This window comes from Gossypium raimondii, chromosome 4, assembly GCF_025698545.1.
Source record: "Gossypium raimondii isolate GPD5lz chromosome 4, ASM2569854v1, whole genome shotgun sequence".
Lineage (NCBI taxonomy): Eukaryota > Viridiplantae > Streptophyta > Magnoliopsida > Malvales > Malvaceae > Gossypium > Gossypium raimondii.
In genome coordinates, this window is record NC_068568.1 from 10,322,863 (window position 1) to 10,350,261 (window position 27,399).

The 27,399-nt window shown below is 32.2% G+C and overlaps 3 protein-coding genes across 5 annotated transcripts; 1 reads left to right on the plus strand and 2 right to left on the minus strand.

The window, feature by feature from the left end:
• The first annotated feature begins 101 nt into the window (after positions 1-101).
• Positions 102-2,422, plus strand: LOC105779874 (reticulon-like protein B12). Of its 3 annotated transcripts, none has more exons than XM_052629358.1 (5): positions 102-255; positions 684-864; positions 1,471-1,682; positions 1,784-1,880; positions 2,003-2,422. In XM_052629358.1, the coding sequence occupies exons 2-5, from the start codon at positions 695-697 to the stop codon at positions 2,091-2,093; spliced, it is 570 nt and encodes a 189-aa protein (XP_052485318.1). In that variant the 5' UTR covers positions 102-255; positions 684-694; the 3' UTR covers positions 2,094-2,422. The 3 variants fall into 3 exon arrangements, with proteins under 3 accessions (XP_052485318.1, XP_052485317.1, XP_012459288.1); XM_052629357.1 differs by lacking the exon at positions 102-255 and adding an exon at positions 262-461; XM_012603834.2 differs by lacking the exon at positions 102-255 and adding an exon at positions 262-461 and having other exon boundaries at positions 1,784-2,422.
• A 99-nt stretch (positions 2,423-2,521) lies between these two features.
• LOC105779872 (E3 ubiquitin-protein ligase HAKAI homolog) lies at positions 2,522-4,835 on the minus strand. Its single transcript, XM_012603831.2, has 3 exons — positions 4,490-4,835; positions 4,049-4,107; positions 2,522-3,710 (listed from the first exon to the last, which is right to left on the minus strand). Exons 1-3 carry the CDS (start codon positions 4,742-4,744, stop codon positions 2,891-2,893), a joined length of 1,134 nt encoding a protein of 377 aa, XP_012459285.1. The 5' UTR covers positions 4,745-4,835; the 3' UTR covers positions 2,522-2,890.
• Positions 4,836-19,131: 14,296 nt separating this feature from the next.
• LOC105779873 (mitochondrial uncoupling protein 1) lies at positions 19,132-22,314 on the minus strand. The gene is made up of 10 exons (XM_012603833.1): positions 22,213-22,314; positions 22,004-22,125; positions 21,283-21,501; positions 21,102-21,180; positions 20,877-21,010; positions 20,683-20,781; positions 20,491-20,595; positions 19,945-20,019; positions 19,650-19,736; positions 19,132-19,506 (listed from the first exon to the last, which is right to left on the minus strand). The coding sequence occupies exons 2-10, from the start codon at positions 22,085-22,087 to the stop codon at positions 19,471-19,473; spliced, it is 918 nt and encodes a 305-aa protein (XP_012459287.1). The 5' UTR covers positions 22,088-22,125; positions 22,213-22,314; the 3' UTR covers positions 19,132-19,470.
• Positions 22,315-27,399: the final 5,085 nt, after the last annotated feature.

The window sequence follows — 27,399 nt, forward strand, 5'->3', positions numbered from 1 at the left end:
GATATAGTTAGTTCATTTACTATGTTATATTAGGACAAAAGTTAAGAGCACCGTAGAAAACAAAGAACATGAAATAAGCAGTAAGTGAAGGGAATTTATTTAATAAATAATATTTGGAATTTGAAAGAAAAAAACAAAGGAGAAGAAAAGTTGGAAAAGGCATGAGTAGGATGTCGCTTTTAGGCTGGAATCTGTGGCCACCAACCTCGCCTTTCTAGAGTCATCCTTATGTAATACAAAGCACATTGCTAAAAGGTTAAGAAACCTCTTACTTTGATCTTCTTTTTTTCTTTTATCCTCTCAAGTCTGGGTGCCATAAAAAAATTGGGTTTTAAAGATCTGATATTTCATTCTATTGAAGGGTCTATTTTATTTTATTTTATTTTTCTTGTGAATGGGTTCATCTAATCGACTGTTCAACAGACAGAGAACTGTTCATGAGATCCTTGGTGGAGGTTTTGGTAAAGTATCTGACTTTTTTAGTACTGGGCTTTCATTTGAATTCATTTTGATCAAATTTTAGACTTGATTGAACCCCCCCCCCCAATAGAATTCAATTGGTTTTAGAATGGATCTTCTTTGATCCCTATTTGCTTGAGGATTTAGCAATCGTTGATCGACTGTATTAATCAGTTGGTTTAAGAGTTTGAGGTAGATGATGATTTGTGTATTGGTTTGAACAGTTGCAGATGTGATGTTGTGGAGGCGAGGGAACTTGACAATGGGGATCCTGTTAGTGACACTAGCTGCTTGGGTGGTGTTTGAGAAATCCGGTTACACTCTGCTATCACTAGTCTCTAATGTTCTCCTCCTCCTTATTGGCATTCTATTTCTTTGGGCCAAATCTGCTGCAATTCTTAACAGGTAATCAGTGCAGATGTGCTACATTAACTCAGAATTTTTAACATATTATCAGTTTCTGCTTGGAATGTTGGTAAAAGTATTATGAAGATTCATGCACTAGGAATCAGATTGCATTTTGCACTCTCTACTAAAAAAAATAGCAAATTAGTCCCTGAACATTAGATTAAAGAGTAAACTGGTCTTCCTGTTAAAAATTCCAACCATTTGTAGTGTTAAAAACTATCATGGCTCACAGAATAACCAGTGACATGTGGCATGCCATGTGTATCTCATGCTGACATACAGAATTGAATGGAATTTTTAACAGAAAGATCAGTTTACTCTTTGATCTAAAATACATAGACTAATTTGCTCATTTTTTAAGTAGAGGGGGCAAAATACAATCCAACTCGGGCTCTATGTTACTTTCACCTTGGAATGTCTAATATTAGACACATATAGTTGTTTGCATATTGCATCACATTATGGCTTTATGAGCCAAGAAAGATGCATAATGTTGATTTATAACCACTAGCATCACAATAAGATGACATATGAATTTTCCCTGTTTGTGACTATTAGGAACTAGCAAACTGAATTCTACTTTAATTTCTTGTCTTAAAATAGACCTGCACCACCTCTTCCAGAATTGTATCTATCAGAAGAAACAGTAAATGAAATGGGAGCTTTCATTCGAGCCCATGTAAATGATATTCTCTCAGCTTCTAAAGATATAGCGTTAGGTAAAGATGCAAGGCTGTTCTTCAAAGTTGCTGGATACTTGTTGCTGACTTCACTTGTTGGTGGCCTTACTGATTTCCTTACTTTGGGTTACACCAGTAAGTCCTAATTCCAACTTCTTATTACCATCATTTATGGGATCGACCTTTCTCAGACTATTTTCGAGTAATACAACTGTTTGTTTATTCCTTTGTGGCAGGCCTTGTTGTTGTTCTCACAGTTCCTGCACTTTACGAGAGATACGAAGACTATATCGATTCGTATACTATACTCGGATACAGGAAAATGCAGCAGTTGTATGTGAAATTTGATTCTAAGTTTGTGAACAGATTCCGGAAATGGATTTTGGAGAAGCAGAAGTTAAGTTGATTTATCTTTTGTTTCTTCTTCTGGTTTCTTTTCTTTTTTCGGTTTTCAGATTTGAGTGTGACAAACACAGGCACAAAGTTTGGTGTTTTGAGCAGTGGAGATGTGGAAAAAAAAAATGGAGTTTCCTTGTCTTAAGCTGATGCTTTCCCTATCTGTGTTATTGTTTCCCGGCATGTGAGTTAGGCTATCGAGGAGAGAGATGTTATTGAAGCCACAGCTCAATGAAAATCATCTTTATTGAAATGAATAGTTGAGCAACATTTGTACAAGGTTTTTATGTTAGTAAAATGTAATTCCAAAACAAACTCAGAAGTTTAACTTGGTTAGTAAATCACTGGTTGATTTATGCAGGAAGAACTTTACCCCCGATGTAACTATCTCCTACCAAAAAAACAACTAAAACCCTTGAACTTCAAAACTTCATGTTAATGTTGAAGCTATGAGCAAAAGATTGTTCTTTTCTCGTTAACCATACACTAATTAATGTATAGTATGCAAGTTAGCTCGTCCTGATATTCAAATGGCACTCAAAACTTGAGGAGTAATCTGATCTGAAACAAATAAATGGTGGTAGAGAAACGTAACTTTTATTAACACTTACAAACTATATAGAATGTTTCCATTGAAGAACTTGAGCGCAAATTCTGAATTTGCAAACTAATCGAAATCCTATAAAAGAAAGCAAGATGCTCTTAATAAATTAAGAAATGGAAAGAACATAACAAAACTTCATCAAACACTGAAAATGGAGAAAATATCACACGTTGACCACAAAAGGGAGGAGCAATCTCTACCCCTGGCTACCTGCTTTGCCATTCAGGTTCTTGCTGCCCTTGTCCTTCAAGACTCATATCACCAGAGTTGAACTTGCGAGGTTTAAGTTGTGACATATCATGTGAGAGTGGTGGAGGTGGTGGACGAACTTGCATGGAGTGACTTAAAAGTGGACACCAGGTTGCCCTCCATTCCAAGGCGGATAAGCTGTTGGGTAATTCACACCCCCAACTGGACCTGGTGGGAAACTCAACAATGACCCCTGCTCGGAACCAACATCTGACGCTTTACTTCGCCTAGCCATTTCATAAGGAGCACCATAAAATGGTTGACATCCATCAGTTGGAAAAGGAGGAACACCATATGGAGTTAACATTCGGTTTGAATTCATTGGCATAGCAAAATTAGGTGGTTGCATGGAATGCATAGGTGGGTATTCAGAATACTGATTCTCAGATAAAAGTCCCTGCAGCTTGTCTGAAAACTGACTAGAATCTGGTTGCGGGGTGCCCTGCAGGTCAAAGCCTTGTTGGAAGTGGTTGTGAGGACCAGGCCTGTCAAAGCCTTGTTGGAAGTGGTTATCATCTGATTGGGGCTCCGATGGATAATTCGGAACTTGACCAAATACTAGTGGTCCCTTTGGCTGCATTATAGGCCTTGAAGGCAGTTGTTCTCTGGGCTGCTGCCAACGAGCTTTGTCTTCAGTATCATGGAGCAGGGGGTTTGAACCAGGAGAAATGACAGACCTTGGAAGACCTCGAACAGCAGCATCAGAACCTGTAGGTTGTTTAGCACTCTGAACCTCCGAGTCTTTACCATCTTCCTTCTCTGCATTAGGCTGTATAAGGGCAGCATGGTTCTCATGGATATGAGATTCAAATTCAGTCTTCTTCAAGAAAGATTTAAGACAGTGAGGAGCTGCACAGATGAAGATCCCCTCCATTATCTTGATTGTCTGAATCTTCTGTATACGTTCATCACAACTGTGCAGAAACAAAGAAACAATAATTTTGTCAGTGTCAAGTTACTTGAGTTTGAACTGAATGAAGACACTATTCACCATTCAGCCAAAATCCTTATGATTCTATAAACACCAGAATTCAACCACAAGAACAAACACAAGAGGGTCATGGTAAATAAGGGAAAAGACATGAGAATTGCCAATCCTAATACTTTTTATTAGTAAAAACTGCATAAATTATTTGATCTTGGTAGTTAATACTCGTGAACCATTCAAAAGTCCACACGGATAAACTAGCTACAAAAATCTACGTTCTTTAGACACCATTTTGCTATAAGGAATTAAGATTCGATCACTTACAGATAGCAAATCGAATCACTCCTTGCACAATCGAGGCAGAAGGCATGCTCACAAGGACTCTGCAACCAGAAGAAAACATATACATTTTCAGATACGGAAAACAAAGTCCAATACACAAAGGAATTCCTAACTATAAATGTAGAACAAATGGAACCCTTACCCATCCATCAAAACCTAGTTACTAAATTTTTTCAACATTTCAACTTTAGAGCGAACCTAACATTGAATACCTAGCGAGGAACCATTATTTTACAACGAAATAATTCAATTTAAGAGTAAATCCCACTTTGAATTTTTCTTCAACTTACAAATATTATCTTAAATTCAAATATCAGGAATAGCATAACTTATCTATTCTATTCAATACTTACTCAACATGTTCACTAATCAATTGTAATTTAAAGCTAAATGAAATTAAGAATGGTAATATGAAAATAGTACCAAGCGGCCGTAGATGGCTATAGGGAAATCGCAGCGGACGCAGAAGTGAACTCGCTCGCCAAGCTGGCGGCGTGACTTACGACCAACGGTCTTGACGAGCGAGGACGAGATAGCGGCGCCAATGCTGTTGGCAACGGGAAGGTCAGCGATAACAAGGTGATCGGGGCAAGCCACCGTCACCGTTTCCACAGGCAATGGCTTCACGGGACCGGCGGCGTCCGAGGACGGGGTCTTGGTTAGTCGGATTTGAAGCATCTTTGTTCCTTCTGCTCTTCCACCAAATTAAAATCGAATCAAATTTCAACGCTCTTATATCAATCGAGTTCCGTATAATCGCGTGTCTCTGCCTGTATGATTCCTAGAACGGCTCTGTTTTCTCCATTGGGCTCTTATAGTTTAATACATTGGGCCGTTTGTAATTTGGACTTGCAGTCGGGCATGAACACGTCTTTCCCTGTATCTCAATGAGATTATATTGATTTATTTTTTAAAATGAGTTTATATATAGTATAATGCCATGAATATCTTATTAAGTAGATGTTCATTACAATCAGGATAAAGTTTTAATGTACTTAAAATTCTAATAGTGTGAATATAGTAATAAATAAGAGAACAATGAGAGTTCTCAAAATAACTCTTCAAAGGATATGAAATATTATTAGCTACATAAATTATATCATTATAGATAGAAAGTATATTTTGAAAGGATGAAAAGAGATAATTGGGTTATTAATTTATATTTATTTTATAATCTTTGTGATCTTCTTTTGTCATCATCCCCATTAAAGGGTTGAAAATAAAATTTTGATTGTGAAAGATCTACTTATGAGCAATAGAATATGATAATTCTATCTAAAGCTTATTATGGTGAGTATGACTCTACAAATTATTCGAATAAGTTTTCAATTAAAATTACATGGTAAAATATTCTTGATGAGAACTTGCAAGAGAAAACTTATGTATAAAAGTCATTGGTCATGTACCTATTGTACACTGAAAAATAAGATCTACTATCAAAGTTTGCTATTAATATATTTTTGGGCATTTGAAGATTTTGACATATTCCTTGAAGCAAATTAAAATGAATGATAATAAAATTATTAATTTGTTACAATTTAGTACCATTGAAACACATGTTAAAGTAAATCAGAAGTTTACTCATACAAATTAACTGTTAGATGTATTTACAAACTTAATAAGAATAATCAAGTGTTATATACCATCTAATATTTTAATTTGAATCAAAGTCCCAGTAGAACAATCAGTTAGAATAAATAATAGATTGATCGGTTCCAAAGATAAAAATTCTTCTAGATGGTCATATAGTCGAGGCGGGTGCTTCAGAAGAGACTCAATACATAACTAATAAGTAAAACTTCAGAAGATATTCAAGTGCCTGAAACTGAATTTTAAAATAATAAAAATAAGAGATCTCGATAAGTTATGTCAATTCGAAAAAATGTGGAACTGAATAATAAAAATGGTCGACAATGATTTTGCATGCAATATTATTGTTGAAATAATGAAATAAAAGGAAGATCTTGAATAAATATATTGAGAAATATAGATATAGAATAAATTTATCAAAATAGAAAGACGCAACTTAAGTACAACTTAAGTACAAATATCTAAAGGTATAAAACCAGTGAGGGTGCAATTGAAATAGTTTTGCAAAAGCGGAATAAAAATATGAAGTTATTCGCTAAGTCCTGGCATTGATTATGAAAAAATATAACATTTTTTTGTGGTGGATGTAATAACCTTTAGATATATTTATTAAATTGACAATTCATAAAAGATTTAACTTGCGTCTAATAGTTATTTGTAACACCCCTAACCCATATCCTTCTCCAGAATAGGGTTATAGAGCATTACCGAGTTTACAAATTAATTTTCAGACATTTCATTTCATCAAGCATTCATATTTATGACCAATTAAAATCAAAACATTTATGAGCTAACATTAACCAATTTAACTTATACAAGTCATTATAACCAGAATCAAATCATCCAAAATTACCAATAGAACCAATAGATAATGTGATATATCTCCAACAAGCTTCCAACTCAATCGAGCTTCAGATAATCATTTAAATGCATCAAATAATTATACATATTACCAATAATAATTGATTCCAATAATAAACACACACATATATATAATATTCATTACCAAATAGCATTCACTTCAATTAAAATTATATAGAATATAGCTAATACGAGCTCACGGACTAAATTGCGAAATACCAAAATTCGAGGACATTTTGGAAATTTTCTATTTTCTCATATTTCCACCCAATATTGTTCTAAATTTCATTCAATTTTGTAATTTAGATAAATGACCAATCCATTTCATGCCATTTGGTCACTTTTGACATTTTACAAATTTACCCTTAAAGTTTCACATTTGTTCAATTTAGTCCCTAGACCTAAAACATGTAAATTGGTCATTTTAATGAAAACTCATGCTAGTTAAATAATCATATATTTTCCTCCTCCTCCTCTCCATTCCACATCCTTAATTTATATAACATGCTTATAGGTAACATTATCTATAATTTTACCATTTACTTATATAAATTCATTCAAAGCTGTCCACTTGAGTTGTAATCACTAAATTATTTATATCTTGAGATACAGAACTCCAAATTAAGATACATAAATTTTATCTGAAACTAGACTCACATATGTTCTTACCATAAAATTTTCAGAATTTTGGCTTAGCCAATAAGTACAGTTTATTCTTTAAAGTCATCCCTATTCTCATCTAACAGTTCCGACCCTTCTTCACTAAAAATTAATTATCTCCTCGTACAGAATTCTAATGATGTTTATGTTTGTTTCTATTGAAAATAGACTCATTAAAGATTTAAAAATATAAATTTAAGCCTCTAATTATTTTTCTCCATTTTTTTATAATTTTCCAAAGTCAGTACAGGGGAACCCGAAATCATTCTGACCTTGTCTCACAAAATTTATTATATATCATGATTTACAATTCTACTGCTTACACTGTTTCTTCTATAAGAAACTAGACTCAATAAGTTTTAACCTACTGCTACTGTCCAAAACTGTTTTAGTGCAAAATATTGATTACTAAGTTTATGACACTCTTATTTTCCTTCTCTACACTATTTCTCATCACTTTCTCTTATTTTCTTTTCACTAACATATCAAGAACACAAAACCTTATATAATAAAACCCTACATTAACATCAATTTCATACTTTTTCAATAATATCAAACTCAAAAATATATTGAAATCTTGATGCTCTTACCTTGCTCAATTGATTTCAATCTTTAACTTGATTTTCTCTCTCCTCCAGCCTCTATTTCTTGAATCTAACTTGATATTCTAGCTCCCCATAGTCTCCTTGTTATCTTTCTCTCTTGATGGATATGGAAATTCTTTTGATTTTTAGGTGAAAATGGTAATTTTTTTGAAGGAAGGACCAAATTGTAAAGAAAGTAAAACTTTCTTTCTTTCTCTCTTCTCCTCACGTTGGATGCATGGAAGATGATGGGTTGGTTGGTTTTTTTTTCATCTTTCTTTCCACATATATATACTAAACAATAAAATAATAAAATATTATTTAAAAATCAAATTAAAATATTAATAAATTAATATTTATTTATTTATTTAATCTAAAATATCTCCAACATCATCATTATCTTCTAAATTTCTCTCCCTTCTAAATGACCATTTTGCCCTTTATGATCTTTTAAAATTTCATTCTTGAGTCATCACTTAATTTTGTAAAATTACGATTTAGTCCCTCAAAATTCTTCACCTTTTTCAATTTGGTCCTAATCCATCCATTTTTCTTAGTTTCTAGATCATTCCACCCTTAAAATATTTACACCTTTGGTCCTTCAAATTTTTTGTATTTACACTTTAACCCCTCAAATTTTGAATATTTACTCTTGACCTACAAAACTTTTCTCACTTTTGCGATTTAATCCTTTCTTGAATTAATATGTCATAATATACTTCCCAATGTTGACATAACTCAATATTACCCTTTTATCACTTTATTTCCTTATTTACTATACCAAGGATAATATCTTCTTGTAGAAAATTTTAAAATATTACATTTGTGGTCTCAAAACCACTATTTCGACTAGGCCTAATTTCAGGTTGTTACATTATTATTACAACCTTTTATGAATCACTATATAGTAAAGTTTATATTAAAATCCTTGAAGGATTTAGGATGCTAGAAGCATATTAAAATTCTCGAGAAATTGTTCATTTATATGAATTGAAATAATTTGAACATATGTGGTAAATTTGACTTAGTGAATAGTAGTTGAAACAGATTATAAAATCATCCAAAATACTTATTTGTGTTTTTATAAAAGATTCATGATTAAAGTTTGTTATGATTATTATTGAATCTCTTGAAGAGATCAAAATATATTTTCCCAAATTTCTCTCACTCATGACTTTTAAAAGAATGGTAATATAAATGCTTAGCAAATACATTCAAATAGTCATTTGAAAAACTAATATTCAAGATTGAATACGTAGAATATGAGAAAATATGTGATGTTTTCATGAGGGGGAGTAAATACGCGTTGCACCCTTTTTTCCTTAATCGAGGTTTTATCCCATTGGGTTTTCCTGATAATATTTTTAATGAGGCGGCATATTATGCGTATGATAGATTATGTACTCTTTTTCCTTTATTAGGTTTTTATCCCACATGGTTTTTTCTAATAAGGTTTTAACGAGGCACATTATCTACAAATGGACATCCAAGGGGGAGTGTTATGAATATCTTATTAAGTGGATGCCCATCGTGATCAAGATAAAGTTTTGATGTACTTTAAATTCTAATAGTTATTAGAATTAGATCTCTACTTCTTTTATACTTCTTATGCCTATAAAAAGAGATTTGATGAAGCATTGTAATCATCCATTTGATTAATAAAGTACATTCTCTATAGCTTTCATATTTTTTTTGTTCTTTATTCTCCCCGTCTCTCTTTATTTTATAACAGATAATTAATTTTTAATCAATTAATTCAAAACAACATTACAACATAAAAGTTAATAGGGAGTAACAAACTAGAATGACAACATAATTCACTAAACAAAGTACAAATAGGAGAACGGTAGCAGATAAAAGAAATTAAAAACGAAAACGACATTCAAAACCATTGCCGTCATTCTAATAGTTGCATGCCATGGTCGTCATAAAAGTCTAGTGGAGGACAGATATACGTAGTAAAGACCACTAAACTAGCAATACCAGAGAATTACCCGAGATATACCATCATAATAATCGCTAATAATAGCATTCTAGCTTCGCCATTGTCAGACTGCATCAATAATAAGCTCTGTTTAACAACGACAATGAATGTCCTCAAAAGGCTCTTTCAACATTAGTGATACACAAAACCAGACTCAAAACTGAATTGATAGAGTTAGATCAACCCAACCTCCTTCGAAACTTGTAGGAAACAAAACTTAAAAAAAATACTAAAAACTATAACTACTAACACTACCACTGCTTCCTAAGAAAATAGAGAGGATTATTGTCACTATCACCGCTTTCAGAGAAAGCAGAACAAACTTTATTTATACACATGTTTTTGCTCGGTAGTACTTAGAGGAACTCAACCACCATAGAAACTAACGAAAAAATAGATAAAAACACAACAAAAATGGGAGAACCAAAAGAAACTAAAAAAAAATAAGATAATTATTTTATGAACTAACATTATAACTAAAAAAATCACAACTGGAGTTATAACGTTATCACTTGTCCTTTTTTAGTTTTTTATTTTTTAAATATAATTAATTAGACCATCTAACTCTATCCAAGATGGTGAAGCAAAAAGTAAGGTTTTAAATATAATTAATTGTCGCTTCCTAGCATTTTTCTACTTTAAAGAGCTTGGCATGACATTTTCCCCCACCCAAACTTGTGGGGCCTTCGTCTTGGGTAGTTCACTTGCCTTGTAAATTATTTGTTTAATTGTTTTGAAATGAAGTGAAATGTCCTATTTTGCCTTGTAACACTCTGTAATCCTAATCCGGCGACAGAGACGAATTAGAGGTGTTACACTACCCCACTTATTGGGATGCTTGACGAAAATCAAACAATTAAGGTTTGCTTTGATACCACTTTTCACGGAGCCATTACCTTTTGTACAGGCCCTATTTTGCCCGGGCCCAAGTGAAAATAAACAAACCAAAAAAATCCATTACGGCCCAAGCTACGTGGCCCAAATACAAAAAAAACAGAAGCCCAATTTCCCAATGGCCAAGTTAGAGTTTGAGAAAAAACCCTAACAGCCTGGCTCCTCCAGCGCCGCTCCTCTGCCTCCTGCCCATGTGCCGCAGCTGCCTCCGTGTGCCTCTGCAGCGTGTTCACCTCCCGAGGCCTGGCCGTGGCACCAAAATGGCAAAGGCCAAGGTCTGCTTCTCTGACTTGCCTCATCAATACCTGCAAACAAACACGGAAAAGGAAATAGAGACAGAAAAAAGAAGAAAGCAATATAGGCAGTAGCTTTTTTATATTTTTATTTTTATTTTTCTTTTTAATTTTTATCTTTGGCTATATAAAAGCCAAACACGAATCGAAAAAAAACGGATGTAAACAAACAGAAAAAAAAATCAATTTTTTGGAAATCAAAAGCGAAAGTGATTCTCAGAGTTTTGTGTTTTTTTTATACTTTGATTTATAATTCATTTTTTTGTCACATATATGTGAAATAAATAAAAAGAGAGAAAAGGAAAGAGGGTACTCACCAGAAGGATCCTGCGCATTCTTCATCGGCTTCGACCACCATCCGTGGTGGAGCCTCGGCGGGGGGACGATGGACTGGTGGTGACAAGAGCTAGGGCCGAAACCCTAGCAGAGGAAAACATCAGTGTTTTTTGTTTATTTTATTTTATCTTTAAATTAGGGCTGCAAATGTTTTTCCAAAAAGAAAATTTAGCTTAAATAAATATTCAAAACGACGCCATTTTACGAGTAAAGCTTAAGAGCCAAAACGACGTCGTATTGGCTACTACCCAGCAACCCACGCGCGACCCGACCCATTACGTGGGGGATCCGCACATTTCCGTTAAATGGGTTATTTACAATCCTGGTCCTTTATCCTTTTAATGATTTTGCAATTAAGTTTTCTTTTATTCCTAATTTTGCCCTAAAATTTTGCTTTGATTTCATCTCTGCCCCATGTAAGGTGCAACGTTTTGGAAGGCGGAGATATTTTTCGCTTTAGTCCCTCCTTGTTATTCGCGCACTCGATTTGGTCCTTTTTTATTTTTATTTATTTCAGAATTGCCCCAGAATTTACGTTTACATTCCAATTTAATTATGTTTGATGTTTTTGCTATTAATTAATTAACTAATATTATTTTTTTATTATTGTTATTATTATTATTATGATTAGTATTATTATTACTTTCATTATTATTAGTATTTTTACTATTACTATTATTATTGATAATATTATTCGCTTGTATATTTACCTATTATATATATACATTATTTTATTCTATATGTATTATTGTTTTAAGTTTCTTTTAAAATTTTAATATGTTATTACCTTTTATAATATACTATTTTTATATTATTTGAATTTATTTTATTTTTATCTTTATGTAAATTTGGTATGTTTATATGCTTGCTTGATTTTTTTATTCTATAATATATACTTTTTATTCACTTTTGATACACCACTATATTTTTATATGAAGATATTTTATATAGTATAGTACTATTTTATACATATACATATATATTATACTATTGATTTCGAATCATATTTTTACCTATTATATATATATATACACCTACACGTACACATTTGTATAACTTATTTATATACATACATATTGTCGAAACCAATTTTGAAAACAAAAATTTAGTTGTCGACTTTAAAAACGAAAATTGGAGTCGCCACCGATCCTTGATTGAGGTGTGATCGGCTCACCTTAAAAATAATTTTGGTCTGCGAAATTTGAGAAAATAGGTTCGGGAGTCAATTACGCACGAGGAAGGGTTAGCACCCTCGCAACGCTCAAAATTGGTACCAAATTGATTATTCAATGTCTTGTTATCGAAAGTTTGAAAAGATTTTAAAAGAGAATTTTTAACTCGCAAACGAATCAAAATAATAAAATATTCTTATTTTAAAGAAATAAAACATCACACCCAGTAAGTTAGGGCACAATATTTTTAAATCTTCAAAATACCGAATATTGTCTTTTGTTTTTGAAATTCTTATTTCGAGATAATAAAATGTCATGACTAGTAAGTTAGGACCCAACATTTTTGAATTCCCGAGAATAAGTTTTTATTTGAAATTTGTGAATTTATTGCAAACAAATACTTGGCTTTCTAAATTCATCGAAAAATAATCGCAATCCAGTAAGTTAGGACACAATCTTTCTCGAGAATCATGAATGCCAAATATTTTGGAAATTTGTGAAATATGATGATTCTAATGCTTTGGCACAACCAAAATATATATCTTCTAAAAGGCATGTTAAAAAGTTAATGTATAGCATGAAACATATACTTCGATTTAAAATATATATGTATATGTATTTACAAAATATATAAATGCAAGCACAATATTCAAGTAAATTTGACAATATGTGTATGCATACATTTAGCACCATATAAATATACATATAAAAAAATGAAACACGTAAAACAAAAACTTATAAATATTTTAAAAAATATGTATGAATATTATAAAATACATGTATGTGTACATGTGAAAATTAATAAAATAAAATATAAAATTATGTATATATATATCTAAAAATACGTAAATATGTATAAAATATAAAGCACGTCAAAGTAATAAATAAAATAAATAAACGGATAAACAAAAACCATATAAAAAGAAATTTTAAAACGTACAAATGAAATATGTGCATGCATGTATAAAAGCTTAATATATATATATATATATATATATTAAACATGCATAGATATGATATATAAAATATGCGAATGTATATGTACAGAAAATATAATAATAGTAATGTTAGTAAATAATATAATAATAATAAAACAATGGTATACCGGTAATATCATAAAAAAATAAAAATAACTAAAAATGGACTAAATTGAATTAAAACAAAAAAAGTGGGGCAAATTTGAAATAAATTTGAAGACAGGACTAAATTGAATGCACGCACAACAATGGAGGACCAAAAGGGAAATTATTCCCGCCTTCCCAAAACGCTGCGCAACGATGGGCCAAAATGGAACAAAAATAAAACATGCGGGAAAATTTAAAAGAAATCAGAAATTCAATTTAAACGCACTGCTAGAATAGGGGGACCGAATGCGAAAATAGACCATTTAAGGTCTGACGCGCGGACCCCCCTTCCCCAAGCGGCACCATTTCGTCTTTGCTTTTAAAAAATTTAAAAGAAACAAAATTAAAACTAAAAGAAAGTTTCAGATTCTTTCTTTTTCTGTAAGAATTTTTTTAGGGTTCCCTCAACCCTTTGAGCACCGCCCCTCCCTTTTGCGCCAAGGCTCCGATTGCGACGGAGATGGCCACGACTCGGCGGGTTCGGTGTAAGGGTACGTTTTTCCTTCCTTTTCTTTATATTTTAAATGAAAAATAAATAAGAAAAATAAAAAAAACACGATTCACCTTCGAAAAAAAATTCTTTGGAATCTCAGTTTTTCTCTCTATTTTCGTCTGTTTTTTACACTCCAAAAACTCCCCTCCCATTTACAGATTTTTCACGGCTTTAAATAGCCGAAATGGAAATGAAAAACAGAATCAAAATAAATCTATTCCGATTTTTGCTCCTGTTTTGTTCCCTTTTCCTTACTGTATTGTTTGTATTTGTTCTGCAGTATCTGCTGGAGGTGCTGGCTGCAAGGCGTGAGTGCGTGTGATGGGCTTAACTTCATACGAAGAGGCGATTCTGGCCTTGATCACTGGTGGTTGCTTTAGGGTTTTTGCTGATGTTGTTTTTTTGGGCTGAGTTTTGGGTTAATGTTTGGGTCTTGGGCTGGGGTCAATTGGGTATTGGGTTTTAATTTTATTGGGCCTGCTATGGTATTTTATTATTGGTAGGGCGGGCAAATAATTGGTATTACACATATATATATACATACTTATATATCTTTTTATATTTTTATAATTTTATTCATTTTCTTTATTCATTTATTTATTTACTTGTTATTTTATATGTAATCGATTTGTCCTTTTATTTATTTTATTTTTGTTGTTATTGCTCGTATTATTTTTACACCATCGTATCCAATATTGTTTTGTACGCATATTAACATCGAGTTTCATTTCTACCAATTCGAGTTAGATTAATTGGATGCATGAATCATGATTTTAAAATAAGCAAAATCTCATGTTTAGATTCGAGAAGGTCGATCCCTAACTTACTGGGTTTCGATGTTCGCAATAAATCTAAATACACGAATCTTTTCAAACTCAAGTTTTAAACGATCTCGGGAATCAAGAAGAGATCATGTCCTAACTTACTAGGCATGATCCCCTTTTTTTTCTCAAGTTTTAAACGATCTTAGGAATTAAGAAAAGATTGTGTCCTAACTTACTGGGCATGATCCCTTTTTCAAATCCGATATAGCTAAAAATCTTCTAAATAAGTAAATTTTGGCATTCATTCGCGCATCGGGAATTCAAGACATTGTGTCCTAACTTACTGGATATAAGTTTCTTTCTTGATTAACGTGAAATATGCCATTTTCTCGAAAATTTTCAACATTTCAATAAAGGATCGTATTTTCAAATCCCTTTAAAGTTTTCAATATTCGACACTAAGACATTAACTAATCAACTAGGTACTAATTTTGGGCGTTATAAGGGTGCTAATCCTCCCTCGTACGTAACCGACTCCCAAACCCGTTTTTCTGAATTTCGTAGACCAAAATCGTTATTTTAATAAAATTAAATCATTTATTAAAAACAACCACTTTTCAAGGTGGCCCGATCATACCTTATCAAAAAGGATTGGCGGTAACTCCCATTTTTGTTTTTGTTTTCAAAATTCAAATCGACCCCGTTTTGTCAAAAAAAATAGTGCCAACACCCTTTTTCCAAAAAACATGTCTAATAGGATGTGTAAGGCATCCAGTTATATTTCAATGAGCTTCTCTTTCCTCTTTCACCTTACCTACTTATTTGGAGCACTTGACGCCAATCCCTTTAAATCTTTGATGACCTTTCTTTGGCCACCTAATAAACCAATATACCTAATGGCACCGTTAAAATTTACTGAAATCAAAAAGGTTTACTTACTAAATCCAAGAAAAAAAACCCAAGGGATTCTTTTGTTGAAACATGTCCATTAGTATCTTTTTTTAATATAAGAAAAATGATCATATTTCAGTTTTGATCTTTCTATTATGCTTAAATTTTATTTTTAATCTCTATACTTTAGTCTTACAATTTAGTTCCTATATTTTATAATGTTATTAATTAGTCCAATGGTTAATATTATTAACTATTTCAATTAAATTGTTGATGTAGATTTTTAAAATGTACATACATTGCTCTAACAAAAATAATTTTATTTTATAAGTTGTAATAAGTGTTGTCGACACCGCTTTTTTGAAAACAAAAATTTTAGTTGTCGACTTTAAAAAACAAAATTGGAGTCGCCACCGATTCTTTATTAAGGTGTTATCGGCCCACCTTAAAAAATAATTTTGGTCTGCAAAATTTGAGAAAACAGGTTCGGGAGTTAGTTACGCATGAGGAAGGATTAGTACCCTCGTAACGCCCAAATTTGGTACCAATTTGATTTTTTTTTACTGTCTTGGTGTCGAAAATTTGAAAAGATTTTAAAAGGAAACTTTTTATTTCATGAACGAATTAAAATAATAAGACATTCTTATTTCAAAGAAATAAAACACCACACCCAGTGAGTTAGGGCACAATGTTTTTAAATCTTCAAAATACCCGAATATTGCCTTTTGCTTTTGAAAATTCTTATTTCGAGAAGAAAATGTCATGACCAGTAAGTTAGGACCCAACATTTTGAATTCCCAAGAATAAGCTTTTATTTAAAATTTGCGAATTTATTGCAAAACAAATACTTGGCTTTCTAAATTCATCGAAAAATAATCGCAATCCAGTAAGGTAGGACACAATCTTTCCCGAGAATCATGAATGCCAAATATTTTGGAAATTTGTAAAAATATGATGATTTTAATGCTTCGATAAAACCAAAATATATTTCCCGAAAGGTATGTTAAAAGTTAATGTATAATATGAAACACAACTTTAATTTCAAACATATATGAATAAATATTTACAAATATATATAGAAGTACAATATACAAGTAAATTTGCAAACAAAAAGAAGGAATGCAATACATCAAACCAAAAAAACTAATAAAAAATGCATGTATATATGTATATGAAAATCATGAAAATAAAATAAAGATAAAAAATGTATATGTGTATATATTTACAAAATAAAAAATTTATTAGTGTATGTATTGGTAAATTATGAAAATACGTATATATATATTAAAATATTTACATATGTACAATATGTATAAAATAATAGAATATATATAGAACAGTAAAAAATGTTTTTTAAAAATGTATATATACGTGCGAATTATAAAACATGGAAAATATATGAACATTATAAAATATAAATGTGTATATATATATGTATATAAAACTATGAGAATAAAACAATAACGAAATATATCAAAAAAATGTATATGCATTAAAAACATTTAATATATAAAGTACATATTATATAGCATATATGCATGCGTATGTATATATAGTAGTAATAATAATAATAATAATAATAATAATAATAATAATAATAATAATAATAATAATAATAATAATAAATGGGGACTAAATCAAAATTAAACAAACTTTTAGGGTCAAAAATTAAAAAACAAAAGGGCCAAATTAAATTGCGCATGAAAGGGGAAGGACCAAAGAAATAAATATCCCCGCGTTGGCCAAACGGAGCCGTTCTAGTGGGTGCAGGCACATGGCCCCTGGACCAAATTGAAACAAGAAAGAAATTTCGTTGCCGAATTGAAAACACATGAAATAACTGTATTAAAATCAAATAAAAAAACGGCGGACCAAATGCGTAAATTCCCCATTTAGGGCCAGAACGCGCGGACCCTGTTGCGGGTCGGGTCGACGCGCAGGTCTGGCCCCTTTCAAAACAGCGTCGTTTGGTCTGTTATAAAACCCAAAAAATAAAAAAAAATAAAAAAATAGTTTATATTAAAACACCAAACAACCCTAGCCTTCTCTGCTAGGGTTTTTCAATTTTCCCATTGTCGCCGCCGCTAGGCCGACCTTTGGCCTCCGATGACGCCCCGGCCTCCGATTGCGACGGAGAGGGGACACCGCGACGGCACCAAGTAAGCTTCTTTCCCTCTTTTCTTTGTTATTTTAAGTGAAATAAAATCCAAATAAAAGAAAATACAAAAAAATATATATATACAAATAAAAAGACGATGGATACTTTTAAGAAAAAAAATCACCTAAAAATACTGATCTTTTCTGTTCTCTATTGATTTTTCTCTGTAATTTTCCCCCCATTTACAGATTAAAAGTCGGGCTTTTATAGCCAAAATAGAAAAGAAAATAAGAAAAAATGCTATTGCTTGCTGTTTTTTCTCCTTTGGACTCCTTGAGTCCGTTTTTGCAAGCATTCGTGGAGAGTTTGGCGCGAGGTGGTCGTCTCGAGTCTGCGGCGCTGAGATCTCTTGGAGGCGTTTGAGGGCGGCGGCTAAGTCTAGGGAGGCTCTTAGGGTTTCAGCAAATTGATTTTGCTGGGCTAGGGTTTGAAAATTGGCTGTTGGGCCTGTTATTGGGATATTTGGGCCTTAGACGAGTTTAGGCCTGCTATTAAAAAAACTGAAATTGCCTGCTTTGTTTTTGTTTGGGCCCGGGCAATTTGGGCTTGTACAAGTGTTTTAAAAAAATCTGCGTCAATTATTGGAACCATTAAAGGTACTATTTATTTTGATGAACTAATGACACAACTCTTTTTTCTCTTTTTCCAGTAATTATATGAAAATGATAAAATTACAAATTTGATTCTTCTATTATGTTCACATTTGGAATTTAATCTTTACATTTTAATTTGACATAAGTTGGTACTTTATTTTTACAACGATATTAGTTAATCCAAATAGTTAGCATCCTTAACTAATCCGGTTAAAATAATGATGTCAGTTTTTCTTAAAAGTATGTAACACTAAAACACAAAAAACCCTATTTCAACATGATAAGTTGAAATGTGTGTGTGTTTTTTTAACTTCAACATCAATATTTTCACTGAAATAATTATAAATGTTTGCTATTTGATATCTCAACTAGAACCCAAAGTTGTGGCCTATTGACCAAATATTTACTTTTCTAATCTTCATTGTACAAAAATAAAAATATTAAATTCTAAATTTAAATATAGTAGAGGTACTATAACTATAATTTAATCTATATTTAACAGTATCATTTGTCATTTACTTTTAATAAAAAAATTCTTTCCATGAAAACAACCTTATTAAATTTCTAAATGAGAAGTGATTAGACACCGTTGGATTCCCCGTGGATAAAAGAAAATTAACTAACCAACACTCTATCCGAATAATGATTTAAAATTAACTATAAACTGGTTAATTCAAAAATAGAAATTTATTTGAAAAAGAAAAAGAAAAAGAAAAGACCAAACTCCATTCGCTCTTCATTGGTATTACTTGCCCTCGATCAGGGAATTATCAATGAAATGATAAATCGAATGGATAACAACAGTTCTGAGCATTAAAAAGAAAAGACTATGGTTTGAAAGTTTCGAAGTCAAAAGATTTCCCCCAGGGCATATCATAACTCGTGTTTATGACATCAATATTAAGAGGGGGAATTGGATTAAATTTATTCTCTGTAAATCTTCAATTTCAATGGCAGTCCCACCTTCAATTCCTTGCTTTGTGGGATTTTGGTTCTTTTTAAGCTCCTTAAGATGACTCTAGATCTCTCACAATTTTCTTTGCCTGTGGAGGAGGGATGAAGAAAGTAATACTTTTTAGCTAAGCAATAAACGTATAATTTTGCATTTATAAACAATCTAAATATGAACCTCACATTTTGAAAGCAAATACAAAACACAATAGGGGACAAATGTTTGCAACTTCACCTGTTCTAAGGTAAGAAACATGATCACATTCCATGATCCTAGCCGTCCGAAATTCGGGATAAAACCCTTGTAAAAAGCCATAGGTCCCTGCAAATGATAAGGGGTGCTTTAAGTTCAATACTTGTCCGCATTTAGACACTCACCTGCAGCTATTACCTATTAACTAGCAATTACTATGATTAGAGAAATGAAACCATTGGCCAAATAATCAGCTTTGAAGTTTCAATTCATAATTATATTACTAACTACAAGATGCCTAGAAAAGGAGAAACAAGATCAAAGAAAGCAGGCATACATCATTTTTCAAAGTTTTGATAAAACAATCGAGCGTGCTCTTGTAAGCTGAATCTCCCATCATTCTTGACTTAACCTGCAGGGGAGAAAAAGTAAATTAAAAAAAAAAAAAACCAACAAAATTACTTGACTACACCCACTGAAGAAGATGGGATCACAGCACATTCAACCATCTTATAAAGCAAACGATACAGGTTCCTCTGGTTAACTAGGTGAAATGGAAAACAGATCTCAATTCGAATATGCTACGATCTAGACAAACATTACAATAGAACTTCGAATACGGTTATCTATAACTACATTTACATAGAGGGCAAAACATATTAAAATCTCCTCACAATACAGCTGGAACAATGACAATATATAAAGTTAAACATAATCAACGGATACAAGGTGAAATGGCTAGGTAATCCCAAACATGCTACATGAACTCATCTTCGTAGAATATCATACTATCATACTAAGTCCATTCTGACCAGAAGATATCAGTAAATATAGTACAAAAAGATTAGAAAAGACAGGCAAAATGTGAACTTTGATGGCTTACCACATCAACTGGAGAACCAATACAGACGGCAAAAAATCCAGCCCCAAGACCAGAAAGGAGATGAGTGACAACATTATCAGTGAATCCAGGGATTTTCAAAATCGTCTGCATAGGAAGATAGACATTAGAGAAAACAAAAAAGGAGCACTCTGAAACAGGAAGCTAAATAACCATGAGCTTTTATTACTATACCTGCTTTACTTGATCGTAGCTTGCAAGTTCAGCAGCATTTATAATAGCATTTCGTGCTATATTGGGTCCAATCCCGGTCCAAAGAGCCTTAACTCCTTCCTAGAGTTGGAAGATCAAGATACAAATAGAAGAGTCAAAAGCTAGTAACAAACTGGACGCTTTGGTATCTCTTTACTTCCAGAAAGATACCTAACCTGTCTAGCAATAGTTGAATAAGCATTAAGTGCCCCAGAATAGCGCCTAGGAACTCCAGGAGGTAATCGCCCTTCAGCTTGAAGTCGAACTTTCACAAGATCAGTTGGATTTGCCACTGTAATTCCTAGAGCACCTGTTCAAAGAAAACTCAAGTAGAGCACCTATCTTTCGTAAAATTTTCAGACATAACAAGTAATTCCAGCCAAATTTTCCTTATTCCTTACCAGTTGTAAGGGCAGCAAGTATCTTCTTGGTCAAAGGAACGTCTCCAACGTGATCTTTTCCAACATAAAAATTCTTAACCTGTCACAGTTATAAGTTCATTTGTGAATTGTGATCATGTTGACAAGAAAACAGCAACAAATACAAATGCATTCATTTGAGAGACGAAGATTCAACACCCACAGGCTCATACATCCCAATTCTCAAGCCACCAAAAAGACATTGACGATGTAATCCAGGAATAACACCTTTCCATAGTGCAGCTAAACCTTCTTCTCTAGCAATAGTACCAACTGTACCTAACAAACCCCTGTATTTCGGTAAGGCTGCGGCATCTCCACCAAGAGCTTTCTTCTGAAGCTGGAGCCTAACTTTAGCAGTGTCCAAAGGAATTGTACATATCTGCACAATTGAAGTGCACATAAATAATATAACTCGAACTTCCTAATAACACAACAACATTCCACAATTGGTTTGGCAGTGGCCAGATTGTATAACATTTCATACCCTTTTTGCAGTTTTATTATACAGAAGTCAAACATTACTAATATCACATATAAAAATTTTCAAATCCCTCAGTCGAAATTATCATAAAATTAACCCAATTGTTGGAAATGCTGAAAGAATATGAAACTTAACATGAAACATCTCCAAATCAACAACTTTATTAATCCAACGTTTGTTTCACAAACAATAATCTTCAATTGATTCGTCACATCTCAGGACAGAAAATAAAAGTTTCTTGCATACAAATTTACAATCAAATCACCAACCAACATATTAACCTTTTTTTTTTCACATTTCAGTCGCCAAAAGCTAAGAACAAGATGCAAAAAAATTCAGAGACTGAGAATACAGAAAAATGGGGATCAAAACAAAAAACAAACAGTATAGAATAAGTTACCTCAGCAAAGCAAGCAGCGAAAGCGCTGCTGGCAAAGGTTCCAGCGAAGGAGATATCGGATTTACCCTTTTGATCAGCCACCATTCTCAATCTCTATCTCTTTTCAGAAGAAATGGCAAGCACTAAACGAAGAACTTGAAATCAAATATCATTATATATATATATATAAAAAGGAGGTAAAGAGCATAAAGAAAATGAAAATAAGGTACCTCGTAAAAAGTGATGAGTAGGATTGCGCAATTTGCCAATTGGGTGTGCTGCCTTCCTGTTTTTGAATCTTTTATTGCTTCACGGTTTTGCTTGCTTTTATTTCCTAGGTTTAGTTCTTCTGTCAGTCTCTATATATTTTATATTTTTGCAATTTAGTCCTACTAGTTTCTTTTACTGGTCTGATTTAAAAGTTAAAATGTTGATAACATTGTCCATTAATTCGCATTAAATTTGAATTCTTATTACCAAATTGGGTTTTAATTTCCAATAATGTCACTAATTCAAATGGTTAAAATATGTTATAGGTCTCTGTACTCTTCACAAATTTAAAATTTAGCCTCTTTACTTTTTCAGATTTCAAAATTTAGGTCAACTGTTAGCATTATTAAAACTAGTTTTTGTTAAATTTGTTGGTGTGACATTTTGAAATAATAAAATACTCATTTGGTAGCAATATAGCTAAATGGCGTTGTAATGAACACGAAATTTAACAAATAACTTTAAGAGTGTTAACAATTAAACCTAAATTTTAAAATCTGAAAAGTAGATTCCAAATTTACAAGAAATACAGAAATGATTCAACTTTAAATTTTAAATCAGTGACTAAGATGTAATTTTAATAAAATTGTAGGAGTAATTCAAAAAAATCAAAGAATACAAGTAGTAGGAGTAAATAAATTTTATTTTGTACGTATGGCCATGGAGTGTTGACCTATGTTATTTTTTGATGCATTGGCTTTCAAATCCTGTTTGTTTTATATTCTTGGAAATTTATTTATTATTATTTAATTAGACTTTATTATCTGATTTGAGTGACAGCTAGATCTATAGTCATTACATATTTTAATTAATTAATTAATTAATATATTATAAAATTAAACAAAAATATTTAAAATATTCTTTTAGTTAGCAGAGAACAAATTTTAAAATATTCTTGGGTCAGCATTAATTAAATACACTTCATAATTTAATTTTAAAGTAAAAATTTTAAGATATAATTTAAATTTATAGAAAAATTTTGTATTTAAAGTTGACTCATTTGCTAAAGATTTTTAGTAATAAATCCGTCCCTTACTGATATATAATCTGATGATGATACCAAATATCATCTAATTGCAGTCAAATTTAAATAATTTCAGAAGCATATGGTGGTGAGAAATGTGTAATTATGGTGAGAATGAATACCTGCTGATTTTGTCAGCAATAAACGACATATGCCTTTGTCATCCACAATGGCTACCGTAAAAGAATAAAGGGAGTCTAGTTAAAAAGCCCTATCCAAGAATATGGTTTTCCACATTCGCTACCACATCAGTCTTGTCACGTTAGGTTGTTTAAACTTTTATAGTTGAACACAATGTTTTTTAAATCGGATTAATGGTCGAATAAGTAAAGTTATTGATTTGTTAATCTGATTGATTCAATTGATTTAAATAAAAATTTATGAAAAATTTAAAAAATCGATTCAACAAGTGTACAAACGAATATACTACACTTAGTAGTGCCAACAAAATCGTATATCCAGCGCACCCGCTTTCGGTTCTTTATCTAGTTAAACTCATGCACTAGGTCGAAGCTCCTTATAGTTTTTATTGTTTGCAAGTCTTTCACTTGAAGCGAGATAGAAGATTAAAACCCTTATGGTTATATTATTTCCAAAGGGCTCCTCAACTATACTTTTTGAGACTTAAATTTGTTCATTTAACTTTCTCCAAAGAATGTTGCACAAGTAGACACTATGATCATTTAGTCCTTCAATTTATAAATAGTCCACCCCTAATTCCTTTTGCATAATCTACAAACATGCACAATTTCGATCATGGCTCCAACTCCTTTGCATCCTTATTCAATATGCATGCTAGACAATCCAATATTCTTAAATGGTTAAAAGTTGAGTTTCTTTGTTGTTCCAAAAAAAAAATTAAATACCAAGATGAGAAAAATGGTCTACTTAAAGTACTAATTCATAAATTAAGCATTTTTTGGGCGGGGAGGGGTTGTTTACTGTGTTAGGCCTTGTTCTTCATTGCGTTTTTTTTTTTTTTGTGATACAAATAAGATTAAACAAAAGCGATTAAACTAACCCCTCAATGGGGGGTTATTCAAAATGTGAACAAAAGCGATTAAACTAACCCCTCAATGGGGGGTTATTCAAAATGCGCACACCGGGTCTTCTATCACGAACCATCTTAGCTAAAGCATCCGCGATCTTGTTTTCTTCCCTAGGGATGTGTTGAATGCACCAATAATGCACTTTTGTCAAGAGTTGTTGAATGGCATTTACAGCTTCGAGATTATCTATTTGAATCAAAATACACTTAACTCCCCGATCCAATGCAAGATGTAATCCATCCAAAATGGCCCACAGTTCCACGTCCAAAACAGAACAACAACCCAAATATCTACAAAACCCAAACATCCAAACACCGTTAGAATCTTGTACTAGTCCCCCAACTGAAGCGATATCTTCCTTAACTTTAATCGATCCATCAATGTTCAAGCAAATCGAATCACGAGCCAAAGGTGAAGTAGCAAAGAAAGGATGAGATTTGTGAGAATGTGGTTTTGAAGCGATAACTTATTGTCTTGCCCAACTATAAGGGGTCTTGATAATATCCTCTGTACTTCGAGCATTATCTTGAAACACAAAGCAGTTACAGTTCTTCCCGATGCACCAAGATATCATCTCGAAAATGCAAGCCCAGTCAATTCCACCCAAACCAAGAGAGTAGCTATTTTGGATATTATCTACCATCCTCTCATGAATGGGCCTAGAGTAAAAACTGTAACAACCTGTTTTTAGTGAAATTGGAACAGTGGTTTCGGGACCACAAATTCGAGTTTAAAAGAAAATTTATTTTAATATTATTTTATTATCTATATTATGATTGAAATATTTCATGAAAATTTCGTAAAAAAATTTTACTGATTTTATGTCTAATCCGATAAAAATGACCAAATTGCATAAAATGAAAGAGTTGTGTTCTACTAGCTAAAAGTATTAAATAGCTATGGAATTCAAAATTTGAGGTCCTTATATGACAATTAGACCATTAAGTGGAGTTAGTAGATAAGCAAGATGATTCATCCATGGAAATTTAATTAAAGAAAAGGATGAAATTGGAAAATAAAAGATGAAAAGATGATAAATTAATAAAATAAGAAAATATCATCATTTTTCCCAAAATTAAATCCATGGAAACCCTAGCTAAGAGAAAAGAGCTCAAGCAAGATTATTTAGCTTAATTTGGTAAGTATTTTTATCCCGGATCGTAATTTTAGTAATTTTATATTTATTTATTTAGCTTAATTTGGTAAGTATTCTCTTATTCCGGATCATGGTTTTAGTAATTTTTATATTTCTCATATCGTAATAGCTTAATCTAGCTAACTCGAGGATTAATTTGTAAAGTTATCAAAGTACTAGGGCCTTCTCATGGATGAGTATGCATGAATTATGAAATTTATGGTAGAAAATGAAAGGTTTTTGATAGGCAAACAACTTTTGTAAAGTGAATTTTGATGAAATTATGATTTAGGGACTAAATTGAAAAGATGTAAAATTTATGGAAAAATTCTGATTTTGTAAAATACATGGGCTGTAAATGTTATATGTAAAACTTGGTTAGGCTTGGAATAAGGATTAAATTGAATGAATTTTATTTTCCGAGCCTATGGACGAAATTGTAATTACTCAAAAGTATAGGGGCAAAATAGTAATTTTTCATAAGATGTGAATTGGATGAAATTGAATGTGAATTTTATTAAATTGAGTTAAATTTACTCGTATAGATCCAGATAGACCTAGTTCAGAATTAGATTGGGGAAAACAAAAAGTATCGAAAATAGTCTACGAGCACGAACATTGTCGAGGTAAGTTCGTGTAACTAAATTAAAAATTTATATATGTTAATTGAATTGTATGTATGTGTTTGTATTGTTGTAATGTATATGAAATTGACTACATATCTGACAAAGCCCGATAAATGTCAAGTCCCGTTTGAATAAATGAAAATTCGATGAATACAAGATTTCCCGTATTTGGTTGTGGTTTTGCATATATTGCGGGTACACCACAGCTCGAAAGAGCGTCCCATTATAAGCTCTCCCAAGCTTCCCGTTATATAGCCTGGATAAGCCTCCTGTTATATAGCTCGGATAAGCTTCCCATTATATGGCTCGAGAGAGGACTTCCTGATTATATGCTCTAAAGAGCATTCCCGAATAGAATTGACGTATTACAAATTTGTACACTTCGAGTGTACTACCCGTGTATCCATTGATATTTAATGATTAAACAGGCAGAATTCTGACATAAGAAAACATGAGTTTTAAATGAATTATTTTTCGTATATCCCTGAAATACATGGAATTGATATATGTGATTTTCAAATATGGAAAGTTTATGAATATGGAAATCTTGTTACATGATGGGCTCATCCTTGTTTCTTGGAATTCATGGGAATTACATGACTAACAAGTTTGATAAGAATATGTGTTTAGGCTATTAGCTAAATTGTTTTGGATGTATTATGTATGCTTACCTTAAATGCAATTGAATGGTAAGTTAATTTCTTGTTATACGAACTTACTAAGCTTTAAAAGCTTACTCTGTTTTATTTTTCTCTGCTCTATAGTAATTTAGAAGCTCGTTGGGTTGGAAGCTTGGCGGAGATATCATCACACTATCCATCGGCTCATCTCGGTATATTTAGTAAATTAACTTTGGTTATAATGACATGTATAGGATAATTTGACCAATGTTGGAATACACATGTTTTGGTTGTAATTAGCTATTGGAATGGATTGCAATGGTCGTGTTTTGATATATATGGTATTGACATGTTTGAGGTATGAATTTGATTATGCATATATGCATTTGGTATCTAGGTAAGTATAAGTTTTGGAATGACATAATAATAAATTGTCTATTGGGGTGCCTAAGAGCACATTGGTTGTATGTGTAATATGTTAAATTTAAGAGTTGGATTTTGCTTGGTTTAAATGCCTTGAATTGGTTGGTAAATGTGTTAAAATGTTGATGTAGGAGGAAAACAAGTTTGGGTGAGAAATAAGGCTTAGAAATGGCCTTATTTTGTTTACACGTGTAGAGACACGAGCGTATGTCTCAGTCGTGTGTGTCACACGGCCTAACACATGGGCATGTTTTTCGGCCGTGTGTTCCC

What these genes read in the sequence shown, in the direction of transcription:
- LOC105779872 (XM_012603831.2), bottom strand. Translation starts at nt 4,744, where the DNA reads ATGCTTCAAATCCGACTAACCAAGACCCCGTCCTCGGACGCCGCCGGT. An exon ending in TAGCCATCTACGGCCGCTTG is followed by an intron (nt 4,108 to 4,489) that starts GTACTATTTTCA and finishes TTCTGGTTGCAG; the next exon opens with AGTCCTTGTGAGCATGCCTT. An exon ending in AGTGATTCGATTTGCTATCT is followed by an intron (nt 3,711 to 4,048) that starts GTAAGTGATCGA and finishes GTTTCTGCACAG; the next exon opens with TTGTGATGAACGTATACAGA.
- LOC105779874 (XM_052629357.1), top strand. Translation starts at nt 395, where the DNA reads ATGGGTTCATCTAATCGACTGTTCAACAGACAGAGAACTGTTCATGAG. An exon ending in GATCCTTGGTGGAGGTTTTG is followed by an intron (nt 462 to 683) that starts GTAAAGTATCTG and finishes TGGTTTGAACAG; the next exon opens with TTGCAGATGTGATGTTGTGG. An exon ending in TCTGCTGCAATTCTTAACAG is followed by an intron (nt 865 to 1,470) that starts GTAATCAGTGCA and finishes GTCTTAAAATAG; the next exon opens with ACCTGCACCACCTCTTCCAG.
- LOC105779873 (XM_012603833.1), bottom strand. Translation starts at nt 22,087, where the DNA reads ATGGTGGCTGATCAAAAGGGTAAATCCGATATCTCCTTCGCTGGAACC. An exon ending in GAATTGGGATGTATGAGCCT is followed by an intron (nt 21,181 to 21,282) that starts GTGGGTGTTGAA and finishes TAACTGTGACAG; the next exon opens with GTTAAGAATTTTTATGTTGG. An exon ending in TCAAAACTTTGAAAAATGAT is followed by an intron (nt 19,737 to 19,944) that starts GTATGCCTGCTT and finishes TATCATTTGCAG; the next exon opens with GGACCTATGGCTTTTTACAA.